At 45.1% G+C, this 22951-nt stretch overlaps 1 protein-coding gene across 2 annotated transcripts in view; it reads right to left on the bottom strand.

Annotated features, from left to right (window-relative positions):
* EXOSC10 (exosome component 10) overlaps positions 1 to 22951 on the bottom strand; it is a 1010963-nt gene that overhangs the window by 402253 nt on the left and 585759 nt on the right. For both annotated transcript variants that reach the window (XM_069609938.1, XM_069609939.1), the window contains one exon: positions 21572 to 21622. In XM_069609938.1, the coding sequence (XP_069466039.1) occupies positions 21572 to 21622 (51 nt within the window). The remainder of the gene's footprint in view (positions 1 to 21571; positions 21623 to 22951) is intronic.

Below are 22951 nucleotides of genomic sequence, written 5' to 3'. Positions count from 1 at the left end.
GATCTACCAGTACCGGCAACCACGAAAGGGCAATTATCAGGTCCGCTTAACTCGGCATGACCCGGTAATTGCCCATTCGCGGGTGCCGGACCTGGATGCAACTCCGACGGCAGCCATGCTGGTTTTACCGGCACAGCTAACGCCAGTGCTGTAATGAGGCCCACTGTTGCAATAGTACCCAAGGGGTGCTTTGTGTTAAAATGTATTTAAATTGTGATCTATTCAGCAACAATGGTCAAAATTACTAACTGCATAGTTAAGTAACTCATCAAACTGGTCCACATTGGCCAAAATGGTGGCCCATTTTAACTGGCCCACACTAGCATTTTACATTTTTGGTACAGACATTGCCCTATAGGCCAGTCCGAGCCTGGCGGCTCATCCATAATGGCGAGGGGGTGCCCACCCAGTGGCCCCTCACCCATTATGGAGGAGCTAAGGAGCCAGCCCAGTGAAACAGTGAGCACTCCCTCAGCTGACTGAACTGTCAAAGGGAAGTTTAGTTCCCCAGCCGCACATGCTCACTGAGCCATGCAAGTGCTGGGGCGTTCTGCTTCGCCAGCATTGCATAGCTCATTGGAAATGCTGGCTGGGGCACTGCATGTCTGTATGTCCGAGGGGAGTACTGCGCCTCCTCGCACATACGGACAGAGTAGCCTGGAGCAGAGCGTTTCAGCACCCACACGCAGGCCAATGCAGAAATTATGTTTATGTTCATTGTTTTTTTTTTTGTTAACCATGAGTACGGATGCGTGTATGCTTATGTTATGAGTGAGTGTATGGTGATGGATGTTCGTGTGAATGATAGAGTGATTGCTGTATGAATGTGCAGCGCCTTGCATACACACATAATCATGTTGATTGTGTTAGACCCAGTGGGGCCAAGGGGACAGGGATGGCATCTTTTTACTGGACATCTATCATAGATGTCCAATAAAAAAATGTCATGCCACCCCCCTGCCCCCCCGTCCCCAGCACCAATTGCAAACTGTTTGGCTATTTACCCATTTTTTTGATTAAAGTATGCTCTACAATGCAAAATTAGAACCCATTATTTAAAAAAAATTCACAGGGGACCCCCCCCCCCCCCCCCCCAGAACTCCCCTTCATTGGTTCGGGCTCCGACACTATGCTCGGTCGCTATGGCATTTTTGGGGTAAATGGTTCTGCCACTCCACTTAAAAAAAAAAAATCACCAGCCGCAACTGGACTGTGTTGGGAACGGAATAGGGGGAACCCAGGGACTATGGTGGGAGAACAATGGGCGGGAACCATGGGGCAGTGGTGGGAACGGAGTGGGGAGAGCCCAGGGTGTGTGATGGGGTGAGGAGAGACCAGGGACTGGGTAAAAGTGGGATGAGGGAGCCCAGCGACTGTGATGGGAGCAGGTGACGGCGCGCAATATATAATGTCCATTTGGCATTTCTGGGGGGTCCCGACTTGCCCAAATTTTGCTCAGGGGGGCCCCAGCCAAAAAAGTTTGAAGACCACTGCTCTATGGACTGCGAACGCCAGATGGTTTGGTGGGAGGGGACGTATGGTAAGCTGTATTATAACGTTATTTGACCTGTAATCGCTCTGCTCGGTTTTACAAATAAGCAGTTAAAAAAGTTATGCGAGTTATTATTTGCCATGACCGCCAACATTTTACAGGCATCTCTCAGGGTCAATTGATGGCGATAATGTCTTAACCAACCACTGTAAATTGCCTTTAGGTGCAGCCTGCTACTCCTATCTTTTTTGGGGCGCCCCTTGATCAGTTTCCGTAATTCTCTCTTTTTAAGTAAGATAGCTTGGTCGAACTTCTGTCTACGGGTCACTTTTCCAGATTATTCTATTGGCAGGTGCTTGTAGATCTCTCAGATAGCTCGCGCACCCTTACCGACCACCCATTCGGCTAACAAAACATGATATACAAAACATTGTTTACACTTAAGATTTTCTGTTCCCTTATTCATGCTCTCCTACACTTTCAGTGCCTTGAGACAGTCTAAGGGTCTTGGTGGGTGCTACGAAAGCAGCCAACATAATGGTATGTCTTCATCCCTTGTTTATGTCGATGCCTTCAAGCTCCCCGATGCCAGTAATCGGTTAAAGGCACTCATTTTGAACTCGTTCCATGATATTTCATTTTCCCTGCATTCACCTCAAGTTAAAAAAGTAGCATCCCTGGTTTTGCTTTAACACGGTGACTGAACATTCAATACTCAACGGGGAAATGGTCACTCGCCGTGGATCCTACCATTGTTAGCGATTTAAACTCCAGGTAGATGTCTTCCGAGACACAGGCAGTTACTTTGAAAGCCTCTCAGCCAAGTATTGTGTGGGGCTTTGTTAGGCAGAAACCTGTGCAGTTCCCTCTGGGACCACTGCAAAATATTTAAGACTACAGGTGCTTGGCAGTAAACCCACTTGGTAGCAGTCTGGACCACACAGATTCACTTGGTAGCTGTGGCTGAGCAATCAGACTTCCCTCAAGAAGAGTTAGGCAGTATACAGAGTATTCACAATATGTCAAAAGAGCACAGTAGAACAAGTAAACACTGACCAGAGCTTGGTGTAAAAGATAATTATTTATTTAAAACCACATCTAGTAAAACACACAGGCACTAATGTTAAGCAGTTCAAAAACACGGTCACTAAGGCAAAGTAAAACCGTGAAGTTAGAGTTCAGAAGGCCGGATCCACTTTAAGAGGATGTAAGAGGATTCAATTCAACACTACAGCTAGGTCAATGCCTAGTCTGGGATACTGAATGGAAACCCTTATTAATATATCTTTATGTCCAGTTCATGCGTTCTGGATGACTACCCCTATATAACACCCCTCTCTTTGAATAACCCTGACCCCACTGAGCCAAGAAGTAGTTCTGTTTTGCAAGTTAAAAGGTTTAATTGATAATTTAAACAATATATATATATATCACACTTTATAATAAATTAATAATTGAATAGCACACTTAATCTGATATGATAAAGATTAACAACGGAGAATCTGGCACTAGCACACTTCTTTATGGTCACTAAGGAGTTGACATGAAATGGATAAGATAGCAACAATACTTTTATGGTTTCAAATGAATGCAATGTGGAATGAAATGCAGTAAAGAAAATAACTTGATAGGATTTCAGCAAAAGACAATGTAATCACTTTCTTGGACAATTCACCCCCCCTTTTTATGCAATGCAAGGAAATGGAGGGAAGCACACAGTTCTCAGAAATGCAATCAAACGTAATTCAGTTCACCCCAGCAACTTAGACTACAGAAGTTGCAAACACAGGCCCAAATGCTTTTAAATGTGCTGGAAATGAAGAAAAAATATGCTAAAATGCTTTTAATTCCCTCTAGAGGTTCAGGGTGAGTGGTATCTAGTTAATATTAGTCCAGGCTCACTTTAGCAAGGATCTAGGAATAATTGGTAGGTTAAACGAATTTTTGGCAAATGAAAGCAAAAACAAACTGCTGTTTTCACACGTGGAGAAATTTGCAAATCGCGGTAAAATGTCAAATCGCGGCTACATTTGCGAATGCACCGAGCGCGATTACAGAGGAACTACAAGGACTATCACTATCGTTTTGGGGTCCTAGAAAAGCCTAGGATCTCAGCTTCCAGATGAAAGTTACTGCAAGTCTCTAGCACAAACGGTCACGGAGATATGAGCGATTAAATAAAGGTCGTTTTTCAGATTTGAAATTTTAAAGTTCAAAAAGACAAGTGCAGCTTGCAACTAGAAAATGACAAGTGACAGCTTTACAAATGACAGGTGACAGTTAGGAGACAGTTCTACTTAGATTAAACTAGATTGAGTTATATTATTTTAACTAGGAGATTGGTTCTGCACAGTTTTCTAGGTACTCACACTATATTCTTGAGTGAAATGGGCCTCGCCATGGATCTGGTCAGGTTTTAGACAGGACTCTGGTCTCTGCACTTCACAGTGATCTGGGTCTGCTCTCTCTCTGGATTCTGAAGATTGAGGGATTTAAAGTCTGGATCTTTCTGCACAGCTTTCTCTGGAGATTGATGGAGGTAAAGTATGGATTTTCCCGGCAGAGCTTCCAGCTGCAAATGGATTTGAAAGTCCCTATCTGTCCTGTCTCTCTGCTTTTATGTGTTTTGAAAATGGGTGTGTGTGAGCAGCATCACTAGCCAGCCCCTCTCCACTTGTCATTGGCCACTTCATCCGCTTCCACTTGATTGGGGGAATGAAATGAAGTGTCATCATGATGAGGTCTGTTTATGATACAGAGAACCCACCCCTGTCAACTTTAAACACAATATATATTTGCTCAAAAAAACATATTTGCACAGGTACACATTTGTTTAAAATTACATGCACCCTTCACATATCACAGGAGGTATACCCTGTCCAAATCTGCTCTTCCTGGGGGCTTGCATTCAAAAATGGCACATATTTCACTTTTTAACTGGTTTCGCAATTTCGGACATTAACCCAAATTTACACACATGTGCGCAAGGAGTATGGACATTAGTTGATGAAGTGTCAGATTTTTCACATGCACACATTTTGAGTAATATCCTCTTTTCCGCTAAAACCCCCCTGAACATGCCACCGGTTCTAAAAACCTCTTAAAATGTGGGCAGAAAAATCACAAGAATTATGGTATCATTTAAATAATTTTCACAAGTCCGTACTATGAGTTATTCATCTTTTTAGAGTTATGTTCTGGCCCCCAAAGGGGTGTGGTTTCCCCCAGCACAAGGTTGAATTTCTGGTTTTTCCAGTTCTGCCAAGCCAGCTTGCTCTCACAGGCAGTGCCCCTCCCAGCTTCTGCCAAGAGGAAGCTGTTTTACGACCTCTGTAATAAACCATCTGCCTGGGTGAAGGGGGTTGCATTGTTCAGAGCTCCTGTGTTCTGTGGGGCTCCCCCTAATTCAATTATCAGAGAGATGGCATATCCTTAGTGTGGCCAGCAAAAGGCAGATAGGCCTGGGAACACAGCTGTGACTCAAGTTTCACTCCTGATGGGGTGGCTGGTGGGCAGAATCCAGTTCCTTAAGCCAAGTTTCAGATAAAATGTCACTTTTTGTTCCCCAGTTTCTGCATTCAAATAAAACTAAACATTTTTACATATGCAGCTAGAATGCTGATTCTAAGTTTAAAACTATGACATTTAAACAATTTCAACCTATGTGACACTCAAAGGTAGGTCACTCAGTCAATTTGAACATTTAGATTTGTAGTGTCTTTCAGTCCAAATTTACTTAAACTGCTGAAATCCACAGCTCGGCCAGTCTTGTTATACACCTTCAAGTCACTTCAGAATATAACTTTACATTGGATCCACCTCTCAGTAAGTCTTTCTTTGGCTTGCTTTGGGTTCATTTATTCAGTTTTCTACAAAAAAGTAAAATCTGGTGGTTTTAAAACGCCGGCTTTTGGATAGTGGTGAGTACTGGTACTGCACCCTTTTTTGGGATTTAAGAAAATGAATTCTCCACAGTTATGGGTTTGCTTTTGGCAATCAGCATTGCCATTCCCAATGGTTTCAGACTACTGTGTGGGTAGTCCAATGGTGGTTTTAGGCAGTTTCCTTCTGTGCCCATAACATCGGCAAAAATGAGTGGCAGCCTATTCTTCATGCAGTTCCCTGTGCATTTTCTGGGAAGCTCTGGCCATCATGATGTTTTCATGTCAGTACTGCACAGTTTTGAGGTAGGGCTCGGATGCATGGGTAAATACATCCCAAAAGGATCAGAATGAAATGTGCCCAAGGTCACACGGTTGCAGTGCACAAAAGTCTTGAGAGGGTTACATTAAAAAAAAAAAAAAAAAAAAAAAAAAAAAAAAAAAAAAGTTGGACCAAAGAATGGGACCAGTTATATTGGTCAAGGCAGCCAGCCCTGTCCAGAAGATTAAGGGATTATTATTACCTTGTAGCAATCTTTAGAAAGGGAGGCCTGGCGGACACAGTACCTTAAAGTGGTGAGAATACTCCAGCGGGGGCAGTTGTTCCTGGCAGCGGATGCAAGTCGGTGTTTCTTCCGGGTGAAGAGAGGATCTCGTCGGGGAGGAAGACAGGAGTCCGCTGCACTGCCAGGGAAGAAACCAGTCGCAGAGTCCTCAGGTAAAAGGAGCGGTCCTTTTATTCGCGGTCCAGTGGTAAGTGGCTATCCGGTTGCCGGGGTGCTTGGCACAGACAATTCGACCACAAGACGTCCTGGGATGCGAGGAAAAGAAGGTAAACTGGTTGTGCCCACCAGTCAGGGGAAGAAGCCTCTCCAGCCGGGAGATCTTCTCTGTCGTCGGGAAGTGGTGGGTCGGTTCCATAGGGGTCCACCGGTGGTGTCGTCGTGGTAGGTCAGCTCAGCTTCTCCCTCGTCGGATTCTCAGGTCCTGTGGCGACTTCTGAAGTTCCAGTCCCCAAAGCCCTGCTTTTATTCAGCATACCCCCATTCACTCAGCCTAGCTGTCAATCAAACATGCTAAGTGGTGAGCCGGCCGGCTCACCACTTGGGCCAATCACACAAGAGTGCGACTTGAGTTACCAAGATAACTCAGTCCAGGGTGCCTAAACCCCCCCTCCCACATCCCCTGTGGTACCCAGACAGAGTGGCACCACTTTTGGAGGCTTCTGTGGAGAAGCCCGCCAAAATGTGGAACAAAGGGCTCGACTTGGGTTGGAGTCACAGAAGAGAACACAAACGCCATTTTAGAATCGAGTCCTGGCAAAAAATTACCAACCGGCGAATTAATATTAATTAAATAAACCGGCGGTATGTTCGAGGCTATGAGAATTAAATAATTAAAGTTGGTAGCCTCGAACAATGGGAAAATGCCATAGGGAAATATTTGCGGTCGAATACAAAAAGTAGCATCCACTGCCACCAGCTAAAACTCGATCAGGGGGGACGGAGACGTGCCCCCTCAACTAACAGACCCCGGGGCAATCGAATTGCCCCGACCAGTACGTCCACAATATGATGGTTTGTACCGGTTTCTGTTAATAATTTGGGACTAGTAAAGCCAATGGTGACTTTACATGCCCTGGGAGAAAGTAGTCAGTCCCAGGGTATGGAGTCTATGGTGGGGTGTCACTATGACACCCCTGTGTCACTGCACAGAGGGTGCTGTGTAACACACATAGTAAAACACATGCAACCCTATGGAGTAAAGGACCCCATAGCCCATAAAACACATTAACAGTCAAAGGAACACCATAAATCATGTCCAAGAGTGGGAGAAAAAGAGTCTCACTCTTGGCACGAGAATAAAACAAACTCCAGAAATCCAGCAAAGCTGCTGGGGGACTCACTAGGTTGGGAAATTCAGCCTAAAGGGAGAATTCTCCCTAACAGGCTTCATCACCCTTTATGTTGCTGCTTAGTATGATTAATCCCCATTCCTCCATGAGATTTCCCCAGGCCCTGTCCCTACCGCTGCTTAACTTATCAAGTCCGGAGGTACTTTTATCTTCTGGCCAGTCAACACATCGGCAGTCTAAGTTGTCACATATTACGGAGTTTAAACCTCTGGCACCGCAACTGAAGAAATTCTCAACTGCTTCCAACATGTCTTTCTGGCTAATTCTTAAATTGTTCCAATAAATGTTTATAAGCAGGGTGTCGGGTCTACCTGGGAAACTTGTCTTATTCCAAATAAGTTTAATTCCGTGGACGCAAGAGTTTGAACTAACAATGGTCTCAACCTCTGTCCATACTTTCTAGGATACCCCTATCAATAGCCCTGCCATTGGATGCCTTAATTAAGGCCAACAACTTTGTATGATTTAGAATGACCTGCTCTTCGTCCAAAGGTAATTTATGCATGACCAATTTGTTGATAGCGCCTCCACTAATCGTATCCACTGCCTTGTCTGGTTCCCCCCTTCCTGCTAATCGGCGTTCCCCCTAGTTTGAAGAATGGAACCGCTATGGGGTTTAAATCCTTTACCCAAACAGCAATCGGGGACCATGTTCATCCGCCCCTAAGCTTTGAGTGACTGGACTCTCTGGTATAGTCCCCGCAAAATGTACATGCCAACTTTTCCATTCTCCTCACAGGGGGCCCGTGCCTGGCGATTTCTACCCCAAAGTTCCCACTTGCTCTCATTTTCTGGGTCCCACCCTGGCTCAGATTGATTGAGCATTTGGATAGGTGCATCTAAGGGGGGGAACCATCACTTGTTCAAGAAAAATAACCTCCCTCGATACTTGTGGAAGGGCGGTTTGTGTGGTCCCCCGTGTTTCTCTGCTAAGCACCACCTTCCCACTCCGTTTCGGGGTAGGGGCATAGACAACCTCTGGATGAAATGAGTCACCCCTTTTGTCCAGTTTTCTTCGATCCTTTTTATTCTTTGCTTTTTGGGCCTTTATGTTGCAGGGGAGCAACCAGTGTCTTTCCCTTGCCACAGGTAAATATCTTGAATCTATCTGGCGAAGGGGCTACCTCTTCCACACTATGTTGATTGGGTTTGACCTCATTGATCAGGTCTTCCACTACCTGCAAAGTGGCTGGGGAGACCTGATACAACAGGGGTAGAATCTCTCCATCATCTGTTTTTCACACCCTCCTCATGATCCATTTTGAAACTCGTAGTCCTCATCTCCTAAGGACTTCCTCGACTAATGAAGACGGCATTATCAGGGTGCATGGGATGCTCAAACCCCCCACTGCTTGTAATTCCATTAGGCCTTGGGTGGAGGGCGGTTTGTCCTTCCCGATAGGTGTCCTTCAAAATCTGTTAGTTTGGTCATCATGACCGCAAGCATTTTTCCTTGCTCCGTTACCACATGTACCAGATCCATCTGAGAAGTATTCCTTACAGACAAGGTAAGTTCAAGGGCCCTAGCAACCGAACCCAGAGTAAGCATGGTCTCTCTCTGGGCTGGTTCAACCGATGGACTCTCACACTGTACACTTCTATTCAAAGGCTGCTTGCTTGATTTCTTATGGGCCCATGGACTATCACCCAGGACCTGAACGGGGGTATGTACTTTCTTTTGATTTATGGACACTGATGGCCTAGCCACGAAGTGCCATCTCACTTTATGGCTGTCTCATCCCTTGAGGTCAGCCTGTGGTGGGGGGGGGACCTCTAGCCTGGCCGATACCCCTTTAGGGAAGGCAAAACTCCCACCGCCTGCATTACGCCCAAAGCAGAAGGGTGGGGGATAAGAAGGCCCCAAACAAACCTGAACCGATGAAGGATGCACAGTGAGGCTGCACTGGCATGCTGTTTACATGGGCAGGAGTTCAATGGTTTCCTATGTTATCCGAGATGTTTTCAATGGGCCCCCTCAGACTGAAGCCTTTTGGGGGCGGCGAATATGTAATGGAGCTTTGCATCCGCTCAAATCCCTTGTGTGCGCACGATTTGTTTTTCCTCACTGGGGTCTGTCAATTCCCGGACACCTTCCAGCACAGAAAGGGCCTTGATGTCCAGGGGAACGGAACCCACGAAACCCTCCTCCAATTCCACACCCAAACCGAGTTCCTTCTCTGCCAAACTGCCAGAGAAAGATAGTTACCTACAAGCTAACAGCTCCAAGTCTGTAAATTCTTCCTGGAGAACACTTTTTTTGGTTTTATTGGTTAATCAGAGTTAAACCTTTAACATTCCTCCATTAACAAATTCATCATCATTAAATTAAGTTAAGTTAATGTCCAAATTTATGGCAATTCGAAAGATATCCCCCAAGCCAGGTCACTCAGTCTATCCAACCTGTTTTAAATGGCTCACAATTCAGGACCATCTTCCTCCTGGTCCAAATTTAGGGATTCAACACATTTTAATGCATCTAGTGTTCGGCCAACTTTATCGGCTGTCATAAACCGCTCCCAATATTCATCTTCAGTCTCCTCAGAGATATTACTCGTGTAACTTCCCATGTGTACCTGACGTTTCGATGCCAGGTTCGAGCAGGATAGCATCACATGTCTGACAGATTCTAGCTGGTCCTTATTTCTACAGAACCTGCAGCATGCTGTCGATTTTTCAATGAGCCTTCTCCATTTTACCTCTCGGGAGTGCCATATGTTAAGTCTGCAGCGCATCAGCAAGTCTCTATAATGTTTTGATGGAAATTTCAGCAGGTACGGTGGGAGCATGTTTAGGACTTTAGGTTCCCAGATGATATTATGGCACAGGTTTCGTGACAATTTATTCTCCAGTGTTTCCTCCCAGTCCTTTAGTCCTTTTCCCAGATGGTTCTTTTAGCCTTATCTGGGTTACACTTCAAAGTGTCTTCCGAGACATCCAACTGTTCCAAGGTTACTTGACATCTCCTTTTCCAATCCTGTAGGATCGTGTCTTCATTTGGTTACCCGGTCCATGCTAGAATTCTGAATGGCTGGGATGGATCGTCGAGAATACACTTTCTGTAGCGGGATAAAGATTTCCATAACGCAATTGAAGCCATGGATTGGAGTCTTAGTTCTGATCTTATGAGTTCTAGCGGCAGCAAATACGGGAGGCGTAAGATCTTTCGTCAGAAATAGGACTCGCATAGGTTCCAGACTTCCCATCTTAGGGCTAGCAGTGTTTCCGCTCCATACGTAATTACGGCCACCACCTTTTACTTGTAGAAAGTTGTTATCAGCATAAGCGAGAATTTTCCATACCTGCGATGTAAAAGTATTCCTTGGTTGGTCAGAGCTGTTAGTTTTTCCTCGAATCAGTGTATAATGTTCCTGTTCATTACAATTTTTATTTATCCTTATCCCAAGGTATATAGTGGTATCCACTTCCTCCAATTTTTCCTTTTCCAACGAACACGTCTGTATTTTCCCAGCTGTTTTCCTTCCACGGCATGATCTCATGGTTAAGATCATGGATTTTTTTAATATTTATTTTCATGTCGTCTTTCAAATAATTATTAAAGGCCTCGATCCTTCGCTGCAGTCCTATTGGCGTCTGGTCTGCAAATAGTGTCATCCGCATATAGCATCCACGGTGCCTCAGTTCCATTTACCTTCGGAGGGAAAGCACAGATCTGATCTTGAGATATCTTCATGTCAGCCATATATAGGACACAGAAAGGGGGCTAATGCACATCCCCGTTTGATTCCCCAGGCAGTTTTGATCTTCCTAGATAGCCCTCCATTTGCAGTAATTTGAACCTGTATTGAAGTGTCAGTATACAGGGCTTGGATAGCTTCCAGCAGGTCTGTCAGGCACCCCCAATTCCTCAGTTTTGACCACAGGCGATCTGTGGTTATCCCATCGAACGCCTGTTCGAGGTCAATAAAGGCCAAGTAGGTCGTTTTCCCTTTCAAGGACTTTGCCTTTAGAATGTTGATCAAAAACAGATTAAGGGAGGTACCAACGCCACTTACAAAGGCCGTTTACCTCTCGTCCAGGATTTTAAATTTGAGAGGCCCATTTTTTTAGGTCCCTTAGCAGGATAGACGCGAAAAGCTTGCCAATGGAATCTCGTAGCGCGATCGGCCTGTAGTTTCTTGGGTTCCCACGATCCCCCTTTTTATAGATTGGCACGATGTAGGCCTCCGTCCACGTGGTTGGAATTTGTTTGGCTTTTATTATTTTTTGGAAGAGTGCATATATCAAGTCGGACCAGCCTTCGCAGTTTTCTTTCAGCATTTTATTAGAAATGCCATCCGGGCAAGCTGCCCTGGAAGTGCTAAGTTTTTTGATAAGCATTAGTATATCTTCTCTATAGAATTCCAGGGCCCATGCGGTGTCCTCCGTCCTTTGATCTGTTGCCATCTTCTTGGTTTTCGCCTTTAAACAGCGCGGTGTAGTGCTGAAACCAGTTTTCCTCCGAGACTTGGTTTACACCTATTGCCGATTGGTTCAGGTCTCTGTTGATTAGATCCCAAGTACTTCTTGAATTATTTGTTGATATTGCCGCTACCATTTTTTCTGCATCTCTGTTTTCTTAGATAACAAGTTGAGAGCAGCCAGTTTTTATAAGTTTGCCGGCACTTACTCAGGAGCTCACATTTCTCAATGCTGTTGCCCTTTTTATACTCAACCACCTCTTTGCCTTTCTCTGGCTTCCTTGTAATCCTGTACCAATTTTGTTATAGCCTGTTTTTTTTAGTCTGTGGATTTCTTCCCCACGACACCTCTGTTTCCATCATTTTTTTACTCCTTGTGGTTGATCTTATGTCCCAAGCAAGTTCAGTTTCCAGCAGACAGTGATCACCATTTGCTTGTTTGGTTATTATGAATGATTTTATCCAAGCAAGCGTATTGCCTCCTACAAAACAGTAGTCTAGGCATGCTCCCCATTTTCCACTGTGCCATGTGTTGGCACCCATTAAATCACCTCTTGTCTGCCTGTTTAGCATCCTCATATCACAGATACACATTTCCTTCATCCATTGCCTTTCTTTTCCTAGTAGATTTTCTATTTCTTTGATTTTACCATCTTTGTATAGAAGCTTGATATTTAGGTCCCCATTCAATAATATCAGCTGGTCTTTTTCCTCAGTCATGGATTGATCGATGGCATTCATGATGGATTTTAGATAGGTCCCCTGACTCGGCATATTTTCACTCTAATAGGTGTTTATCAGTACCATTTTTTTCGTCTCCTCCCTTTTCTCTGCTTTAATAGCTATTTTCAATATTTGCACATAGGGGTTAGGGATCTCATGTTCGAGCACTTGCAGTGGGCTATCCAATTTCTTTAGTACCATAAGTCCTGCAAATGGTCTACCTTTCGGGCCCTTTTTGGCCAGGTTAAGGTAGACTTCATAGCCCTCGCACACTGGGGGTTCGCGCAACCAAGATTCCTGAATGGAGATAAGACTGTATTTGGCCAAAAAACAGCTGTCCTTCGAAAACAGATGTTGAAAGCCTCTGGTGTTCCATGAGGCACAGTAGACGGGTCTAGACTGGCCCTCCTCATTCTATTTTTTCTTCTTAGAGTAACAGTTACTTGCCATCCATGACCAGTCGTTTGTTTTGTTTCCTGCTTTGTTCGAGTTAGCTTTCCACTTCCTTGGGTTCTCTGAATTGTCCACCGTAAACCTCAGGTTTTTCAATTTATCACCACTTTTTTTTATAATAGAGGGGTAAGTTTTGTGATTCCCCCCTCTCATTTTTTTTGATCCTTTTTTCTCACATCCTCATTGACTGATCTGTTTTTTATGCACTTTTTTCAGTAACTTTTTCCTTATCGCATGTTGAGTTCTCATCCTTCGCTTTTCTTCCATCCTTCATTATTGTTTTGCTCGATTTCGACGTCCAATTCCTCTAATCGAAAACCTTTTTTTTTTAGGATATCATTGGCTGCCTTGAATTTCTGCTTAATCTCGTTTGAAGTAAGATGTAATTTTACTTGATCCATCCTCTCTTTCCCTTGGGAATTCCACTACTTTTATATCCGATGATATCATGCGTAGGGCTGAGGTTTGATTGCAAAGAGACATTACATATCTCCTGTTTAGCAACGCCCTTCTAGGGCCATTGGATGCAGTTTCTAGTTTCAGATAACATCCTTTAGATGGAATAGTTTTCCTCGGAATTGGTGCGGGCGACTTTTGCCTTTTCTTGGCTTCAGTATGTTCCTTTTCTCTGTTATTTTTTTGTTTTTGCCAAGCGTTTTCCAGTTGGAGTTGTGCATTCCTTTCTTTGTTAACCAACTCTTTCCTTTTTTGTTCCAAAGTTTTAAAGTGAGTGGGCTCTTCTTCAGCATCATTCTCGGGATCGGTTTCCAAGGAATCAGATCTTCTCCCCGACTCCCTAGCGATCTTGAGGAGATGCTTTTTTAGATTTCTTACAGTCTATAGGTTTTAGACCCGGATCGGCGGTATCCCAGTTGTCAATGGTTTTCCATTCCGATAGACTGATGTTTTCCCAATCTTCCCCATCACTATTTTTGTCCATAAGTTCAATCAGGTCATTCAAGTCCGCTGGTTGCTCCAGCTCTTCCCATTTGTCATCAGCTGGTGGAGCAATATTATTGATTTAATTCTCCCCATCAGCCTCCAAACAGTCCCACACTCCAATTGCCAGTTCTCTTCTAGGCTTCTTTGCGCACTGTAGGTTTTCCCTTGAAGGTGGTGTTCTTAGATTCCTCAAGAATGCTCTTGAGCAAGCTCCTTTACACCACCCCGTCCGCCAAAGTCTGCACAGAAGATAGGTGCTCCTCCCCCCTCCAGATTTTTAGAGGAACACGCCAGGGATGCCCCTTCTCCCCGCTTATCTTTGCAATTGCCATGGAGCCCTTTGCTGACATGATTAGACAGTTGCACTCACACAGAGGGTTGCGCACGTCTGGCCAGACCGACATAATCTCCCTCTACGCAGACGACACCCTCCTGTATGTCCGATCCCCTGTAACCAACCTTCTGCCCATACTGAGGGATGTGGCCCGTTTCGGTGACATATCCGGTCTGAGGATTGACTGTTCTAAATCTGTATTGTTTCCGCTCACAGACTCCACACGGGCTCCCCCCGAGTTGCATGGGTTCAACTGGTGTCCCAATAGTTTCACCTACCTAGGGGTGGTGGTCTCCCGGCACACACCCCAGCTGCGCGATGACAACTTCCACACCTATCTAACTACCCTTCAGGCTAAGGCCACCAGCTGGACTAAACTTCCTCTCTCGCTTGCGGGCAGGATTGGTATACTCAAAATGATTGTATTGCCCCAATTACTGTACCGATTTACTAACCTACCTCTTTGGCCAGGGGATAACTTCTTTCGAATGCTTCGCAGCATATGTAACACCTTCCTGTGGCACTCCGGAGCTGTACGCCTCAAATACTCCACGCTATCCGCCCCTAAGGCGTTAGGTGGTTTCGGCGCTCCTGATTTTGTCAGATACTGGGTGGTGGCCCAGTCGCAGTTTGCAGCATTTTGGTTCAACACTGTCGACCCCCCCCCCCCCACATGTTCGCCTTGAGAGGCTGTCTGTCTGTGACCGGGTGATAGGTTCCCTGATCCTCCGACCGATCCTTCCTGACCCGAACTCTGCGAATCCAGTGACCAGCACATCCCTGGCCCTTTCCAAACTCTGGACCATGGTTGACACTCCCTGCCCATTCCACGGGGACCTCCCACTCTGGAACTTCCTGTCCGGTGTCCCGCACGTTCCACTCTCAGTGGTCAACCGCTGGGCTACTGCAGGCTTCCTGACTCTGCGCGATGCCTTCGAGCAGGGGAACTTCATAGAATGGTCTGACCTTCCCCCCTCACTCAGGCGCCGACCCTCGGTGTGGCTACAGTACTCGTCACTCCGTGGACACCTTAAAGCCAGATACTCAGAGTTCCCCGCCTTGCCTCCCGATGAACCGATAGTAGAGGAGCTCTGCTCCTACCTTTCCTTCAAAGGCAAAGTGTCCAGGCTCTACACCCTACTTCAGGCCAGAGCGGCCCCCCACTTCACCGAGCTTCGTCGCAAATGGGAGAGGGATCTCGGCTCGGAGATCACTGATGAGAGGTGGGCTCGTATGCGCCCGCACCCACGAGTTTTCCTACAACACTAAATTCAAACTCATCCAATTCAAAATCCTGCACAGGTATCATACACCTATGAGACTACATCGGATTTCTGATACTAACTCCCCCTCCTGTCCCAGGTGTGGCGCAGACCAAGCGTCTTACATGCACATGCTGTGGCTCTGTCCCCGGTTAGCCACATTTTGGCTAGATATTTGCTCTGCATTCTCTGACATTCTGGAACACCCGATAACCCCTACCCCACTGCATTGTTTTTTCCATGATTTCCCTCAGCTGTCTCGTGACTCTAGGAAATTGGCAGGTCTCTGTATGCTGCTGGCAGTTCGCTGTATATTATTATGTTGGCTCTGCCCTAGAGCCCCTACCTATACACAATGGCTGGGTTCGGTCACATGGGCTCATGACACCGAGCAGACCTGGAGTGCGATGCAGTGCTCCCGCTCCAGGCCGAGGGATGTATGGCCGAAATTTCGGGACTATATTGCTACCCTGGCCTCGCCATCAACTTCCGCCACTGCCTCCCCAGGCGGTCCCCCATAGTGGATGTTATCTTATACCTGTATTCTCTGTCCTCCTAAAAGGTCATTTTTTGGATACAAATTGTATTGCCTAAAAAATGTTTCATTGCGTGCTTTCGGCACTGGTGCCACATGGCCCCCTCTGTTTCTTTGTCGTGCTGTCAAGTCAATAAAAAGAAGTTAAAAAAAAAAAAAGAATGCTCTTGAGCCATTTACCTTCCGTTTTAGGACTCCATTTTTTTTTTTTTTTTTTTTTTTTTTAACAACCTCTTTTCCCTTCTGGTGGGCCCGGTCCTTGGGAGTTCCTCCTGAAAAAATAGCAAAGTTGGGTTTCTCTGGTTGGGTTAAGTCCCGTTTTTTCTCCCCCTTATTCCCGGGGGAATGAGGATCACCTACTCAAGTGTTAACTCTTTTTGTTAGAGATGGGTACCATTTCCTTGTTTCTATTTCATAGGGCCTTTTCCTCCATAGGGATGTTCTCCCAGATGAACCTCCTCTTTATTCTGTTTGTACAGGCTTCTCATCCATTTGCAGTCCTCGAGGACAGCCTCCATCAATAATGACTTTTCATTAGCATCCCTTCTTGCTAATTCACTGAGGCGATTTTGCCAGAGCTGGGTTTGTTCAGCTTCTTTGTTCATTCGTATGTTCAAATTCTGCAAAGACAAGGCCATTTGAATATTTGCCTCTTATTTGCATATTAGTAGTAGTCACCTCTTGAACAGAGTCTTATCACCTCATAGAGCATTAAGAAAGGTGCCAGTGTGATATTTAACGAAGTCATAACCACTTGTTGAATATGTTCAGTATCCTTTTCTCTTCCAAGTTTACAGTCTTCATTGATTATTTGTGTGATTTGATCTTTTGATAAGGCATCTGGGCGCTGGTTTGCATCTTCCAATAATCAATCAATCTCTGAGACATAGATTTCCCTTCTCAAATGCTGATGTTTGAGACATCTTCATTAAAGTATGATCCCCCTGATACTTTGTTGAAAGTCTTCAACCTCAAAAGATCTCCCTTTGGCTTGTTCCTTGTCCAATGCTGCCATCCTCTCATTTATTAGGGAGAAGCTCTTCCTTTTCTCCCTTTCAATTTTGCCCGTCAATAGCGTTATGTCTTGCATGATTTTATTTGCTAGACTTGAGTTACTGAGGCTAACTGGCGGCAGCAATATGTTAGCATTAGTTCCTGGGATTCCTGATGAAGTAGCCCTCTCCGAATATCTCTGAGCCTCAGTGGGGTACATGCCATCAGAGGGGTGCATCTCAGTCATTGACTTGAGTAAACTCAAGGATGGGCTACCTTGTTCCACCAAGTGTTTTGAAGTCATGTCAGTTTCCTCAAACGGAGTATTTTTTTGATTGCCTTTGTCCTTGGATCCTTGATTTCGATAATCTTCCCTATATGGCTGGAAGATATCGAATATTGCTGGAGTTTCCTCCATGGAACCTAAGTGTTGTGATTTTTCTCCCATATCGATAGAGTCCTGCAGGGCATTTTCCCATTGACCCAACTCAATTACGTCCCACTGGCCTCCACGTTCCCATGCAGTCTCTGAAATTGATGATCCACTTGTGGTTCGAGTAGGGGGTATCATCGCATGACTGGGATCCTTTGTGGGTGTTGTTGAGGTCTTTAAAGTCTCCCTTGGTCTGCTCTCAACCCTCGCCTCTACTGGACAGTCATGGTAGTCAGTCATGCCCTTGCGCATGTCAGCTATAATCAGATTTGGACTTCCGGCTAATTCGCAGGCCGGGTTGTTCGAGGGGTAATTACCTTCACTAGGGAAGATAGAGGGTGGAGTAGGACTGCAAATCGTTCCTCGCACCAGATTTGCTTTTTGATTTAATCTTCTCAATCTCCATTTCAGGTCTCAGATTCTCAGGATTGACTACAACTTTCTCAAGTGATTCACCAAAGAGCGAATTAAATTAATCTGAGCTTTTATCGTGCTCTTTTAGGGGAGCAGGACAGACACTTTGGCTGATTTCATCTGGTTCGCAGACAGTTTGATAGGCCACATTCCCCTGGTCGATACCATCAGGCAATTTCAATGCTGCGAGGGCCATGGGTGGTTGACTCACAGTCCCTCCTGTAGTGGGGACTGTACAAGCCATGGGTAGCTCAGGGGACTTTGGTGCCAGTCGTAAGGTATCTTAATTTTCCATATCTAACAATTAGTTCTTATCCATATCCGTGTTTGCCCCCACAGATAGGCTCTTGCGCTTCTTAGTGCAAAAGGGTAGACAGGACTGTTTGAGCATTGTCATTTTCAATGTGTGCTCAAGACTCCCATTTACCTCTGGTAGAGAGGCGAATCTTTGCCTTACCTGGAGGCGGGTTCTCAATCCTGTTGCTGATAGATCCAAATGAGCAGGGGCTGGCTTTATACTGTCGTGCAGCTCCTCTAAGACTTCTTTGTTTTGGGTCGAATTTCGTGTCTGCCACCTGCAAGGTTATAGGCCCAGCCACAGCAAGCAGCCACAGCACAACAGCAAGGTAAATCACCCAGACGATGCCCTTTGAGCGCTCGGGCTTAGGACTTTGACCTCCTGGGCCAATTGGTCTTTCACGACCTTGGGCATTCACGGCCGATTTATCCAATCTGCCAAGCTCAGCACAATTGGCCCTATGGCAGCTCCCTCCCCATCTCCGGTAACCAGTGTTGGGCTGGGTAAGGGCTCAGAGCTAAACCCGAGGAGATCGGAGTGGAGACATTTGATGAGTTTCAGGAATTGTTCCCAATACCAGAGCGACGAAGACAAGCCTTCCTCATGGAATCAAGGAAGGCTTCCTTTGGGGCCTGTTGTGTAGAGGGCAGTGTTTTAGGGGTCATGGTCTTGGCCGTGAACTTGAGCCACCACTGTTTGGACATCTGTGTCACCCAAGACTGGTACGTTTTGGCCATTGGTCTTTACGATCTTGCCCGCTGCAGGCTCCATTACAGTAAATTTACTTCTGAGGGCGGATGCCATATGGCCAAGTATGGCCAGCTAAGGGGTGTTCCTGTTTTAAATCGTACCAAAACACAGGGGTGACACCCTGTCAAACACTAATAACTTTTGAATCCTACGTCCCAACGTGAGTAAAGTTGTTAAAATACACTGAAGCAATCACAATCAAAGTAAAATTCCAATTTGAAAAATATCTGAATGGGAAGATCTGGGTAAAACACTCAAAACGCAATCAAAAAAAGAAAATAAATCACTTAAGTAAGACCCATAAAGGTCAATAAGAACAAAGTAACATGCGGAAGGGTTCTCTCTTAAACACAATCACTAGTTAATAGGTAGTTGGTGTGCTGGGAAAAGATTTTCTGAAAAGTTCAGAGACTTATGTACAAAATAGCTATGTAAATACAGCTGTAAAAACTAAAATGCCCACACAGCTCCAAGGCTTTTCGCCCACAGTCACCGGAACTCCAAAGTAGGCGGAAGCAAGTAAAGAGTCACTCCATTGGGTAGCAAGAGTGTCCAAGCGGCTCAAAGGCTATTGGCCTGCAGTCGCCGCAAACACCAAAATTAGGACAACCATTTTTCCAAATCACTTTCTCCAGTGCACATCCAAATTTGGTGCTTAATTTGTACTTGGTTAGGTAGACGAACTCCCAAGGCCCTACTTCATTGCCTTTTGTCTCCCGCTCATGGCAAATTAGTGGCTCAAAGGTACATTTCATAATGAAAATTGCCCACAGGCACCTCTCTAACAGTTTGATACGCACGCACACACAGAGAGGTTATACGGGTAGGCGTCTAGACTGCAATCTTGCACTTGCACTGTAGGTTTTAAATACAGCCACAAGTTTTGTAATGATTTGCTTAGTTTAAGCAGTGTTCCTTTCAACGTTTCCTCCATCTTTGGTCTTCCTTACGGAGGCGTTAGGGGAATGTTCGTGTTTATGTATATTCAGCTATTTACGTTCTTTGGTTTGTTGTGTTAAGATTGCAAGTTACGTGCGATGAGAAAAGTCAGCATGCCACATACTACAAGAAATAAATCCAATGCGACGTCTTACGAAAAGAGAGCTGGTGTTTTCACGAGGCGTTGCAAGCACTCTCACCTTACTTATGTTGCAGAAACCTGTCGCATGGCACAAAAGGTAGCAAGAAAGTCAGTCGGCTTTGGGAGGTCCATCGGTGCACGACACGCTACACACCCTGCACAGACTGCAATGGCTGTCCAACTCTTTCACCAACCAATTTATTTTCCTTCTTTCCACTGGCTTTACCACATAGATATTGCTGATAATTCTGCTAATCTGTCTTTAAGGTAAAGTGTTGGGGTTCTCTTCACAACCCCCAAAGGTCAATGTATACATGTATTTTATAGTAGTTGTGTGACAATATTTAACTCTAGGTTTGATTGGCCTTTTATTTTAAAGGCCTACTAAATCATTGTATATTTTTACTTCTTGGTCCAACTGGAATTATTGTGGTGATCTGTGTGTCTTATCGTAGTCCTAGACTACTTGCATACCTCTCCCGAGTCCAAGACTTGCTGCTCTGATGCCTACCTTGATTGGGTTTGGCTGGACTTCAGCATCTTTCCTGTTCCCCCATAATAGATTGGCCTCCAAAATCCATCTCCAGGGTTGATTTTGGAAATCTATTTCAACAGCGGTCAATAGCATACATCTTAAATAAGGTTAAAAAAAGGGGTCAGGGTGGCAGGGGGACTTCACGATAAGTCGCCACCAAAAACAAGTTGATCTAAAAAAACAAAAAGGGGAAAAAGCAAAGAGTTCTGGGGTCCTAAAAATGGCCTTAGAATCCACAAAAATAGGAATCCTGTGTTAACACCATCTTAACACAACAATGAGATGGCCTAAACAATGAAAATCTTGTCATTAGCATTAAGAAACCTTGCACAACTAGTGTCAACTGCTTAGATTGCACCCTAAACATTGAACCATAAAAAATAAAAAAACATTAGCAAATCAGCAATTATGCATCATCAAACATTACCTGAAACAAAGGCAAGCTAAGAAGTCATATTGAGCATGGTTCTTAGATTACACTATACTTGCATGGCTATAGAAGACCTTTAGCATGAAATGCTAATCACTTGTTAATACGAGATTAAAAAGTAACAGAGCATTTCAATGAACGAGTGGCAATGGCTTTACATCATGAAGCAATGAAGATACTTTTGTAACACCACAATAGCTTAGGCTAGTGGTCTCCAAACATGTTATGCTTAACCCCCCCCACCTCCTTTTCCGTTTCCACCCTCTGACCCACCCACCACCCCTAGCCATAAATGCTTATATGTTCTATTAAAAGCTATTATTTCCTATTAAAAACAGTCATTGTAATCCCAGTTTAAAGAGCTTCAAGCCCCTTCCATCCCCCACGCATCCTTCAGGCCCACATGGGGAGGGGGGGTGGAGCACCACAGTTTGAAGACCACTATTAGTCTGACCACATGCTGGGTTGCGAGCAAGAAGGGTTTAGAACTGTGAAGACATTTCACCATTAGCCACCTCTACTGGGTACCAAGTTACTAAACCCCTTAAAGCACTCCAGGCTCTGCAAAGACGTTTTGAAAATACCATCTACTATGCTACCTTGCATGTCAAAAACATTTTCTCCAGTGCTAGAACACTACCAAACACTGGCGTGCATGTCAGGGTGACCATGCTTTACTCACTTGGGTAGCTCTTCCGAGATCTTCAGCATCATGTGGTTGGGGAGGACATACCTGCAGCATGAAAATAAAAGGTTTGAAGAGGACACACTAAATGAGAAGTACAAATCTGTCAACCACCAATCGAATAGCTACTATTGAGGGGCGGCAGGGTATGAGTTGCAAAGCATGCCCACTTTAAGGGAATGCAAAAGCAGCATGAGACGTACTCGCATACATTTCAGCCATCGGAACAAAACACATTTTCAAATGCACATTATGAATTACTGAAAGAGCCTCCAGAACCTTCCAAGTAAGGTTATTCACTTTTTCATAACATTTACCATGTAAAACAAACCTCTTTAACACACCTACTCCTCCCTCAACAGCCAAGCTAGGCTATGCCTCTTTGGCAAGATTTATCATTTTGATGCTTCTTCCCTTCTCCTAGCAAGGGCCACCCTACACCCCCGAGCACTTTTTGATGGACTTCTGGACCCTTTTCTGAAATCCTGAATGAGTGAAGCCTTTTTCCACTCATTCATTCTTATGGGCTCTGTCTTTTGGAACTCCATTCTTTGTATTTTTACTGGTCCTAGAGTCTATATTACTCCAGAACTCTTAGCAGCATGTGTATTTTACTGTTGCAGTACACAGCTCCTTATGGGCAGTGCTGCTGGGGACCCTTAGGGCCCTCCAATGAGATTCCTTTTTTTATCCTGTAGTAACTACAGTTCCTCATAGAGAGATGCTTAGTATATCTGTGGTATATCTGCTAAAACAGTCAGAGATTTGTATCCCCCTTCTCTCCGCTCGTGTGACTTTATAGTCACAATCTCCTAGTTATGGCTGCTGACAGTGGACGTGTCCTACCTACTATTGTGTTATTTTTCTACCGGAGGCTATGTCCACAGCCGTGGTATTGCACAATAGAGGCACCCAAGTACCAACTTGAGGCCTCCCTTTTTTCGCCATTACTAGAGTGGTTGTTCTTTGTTAGCCTTTCTTCTACCATTCTGGAAGGGGGAGGCCTGTGTGTGTTTTTTGCCTTTGGCAGGAACACTTGGGTGTCCCTGCCAGAGTGTCGGGGTAGGCAGGAAGTGGGGGAGGAGTTTTACATCCCCCTGTCCTTTGTCTGCCAGAGTGCCTGAATGGGACCAGCTCCCTCTAGGGGTCTGGCTGTGCTGATTGGACATCCAAATTGCCCTTTTTGTAAACTGCTGAGGAAGATTGCAGAGGAGCGAGTGTGAGAACTGTATAAAATGTGAGGCTCCGGGAGTGATAAGCAAGTCGACCGCTGGAAGCTGAAGTAACCAATGAAGAAGACCAGTGACACCGGCAGACCCTTTGCAACACCGTGAAGCGACCACCGCTGTCCTGACCAAGTTTTCTGTCCGACAGAGG

Source organism: Ambystoma mexicanum, chromosome 8 (genome assembly GCF_040938575.1).
Source record: "Ambystoma mexicanum isolate Mex_15411 chromosome 8, UKY_AmexF1_1, whole genome shotgun sequence".
NCBI classification, from domain to species: Eukaryota; Metazoa; Chordata; class Amphibia; order Caudata; family Ambystomatidae; genus Ambystoma; species Ambystoma mexicanum.
Note: the sequence above shows the minus strand (reverse complement) of the source record. Positions and strands in the feature narration are given on the sequence as shown.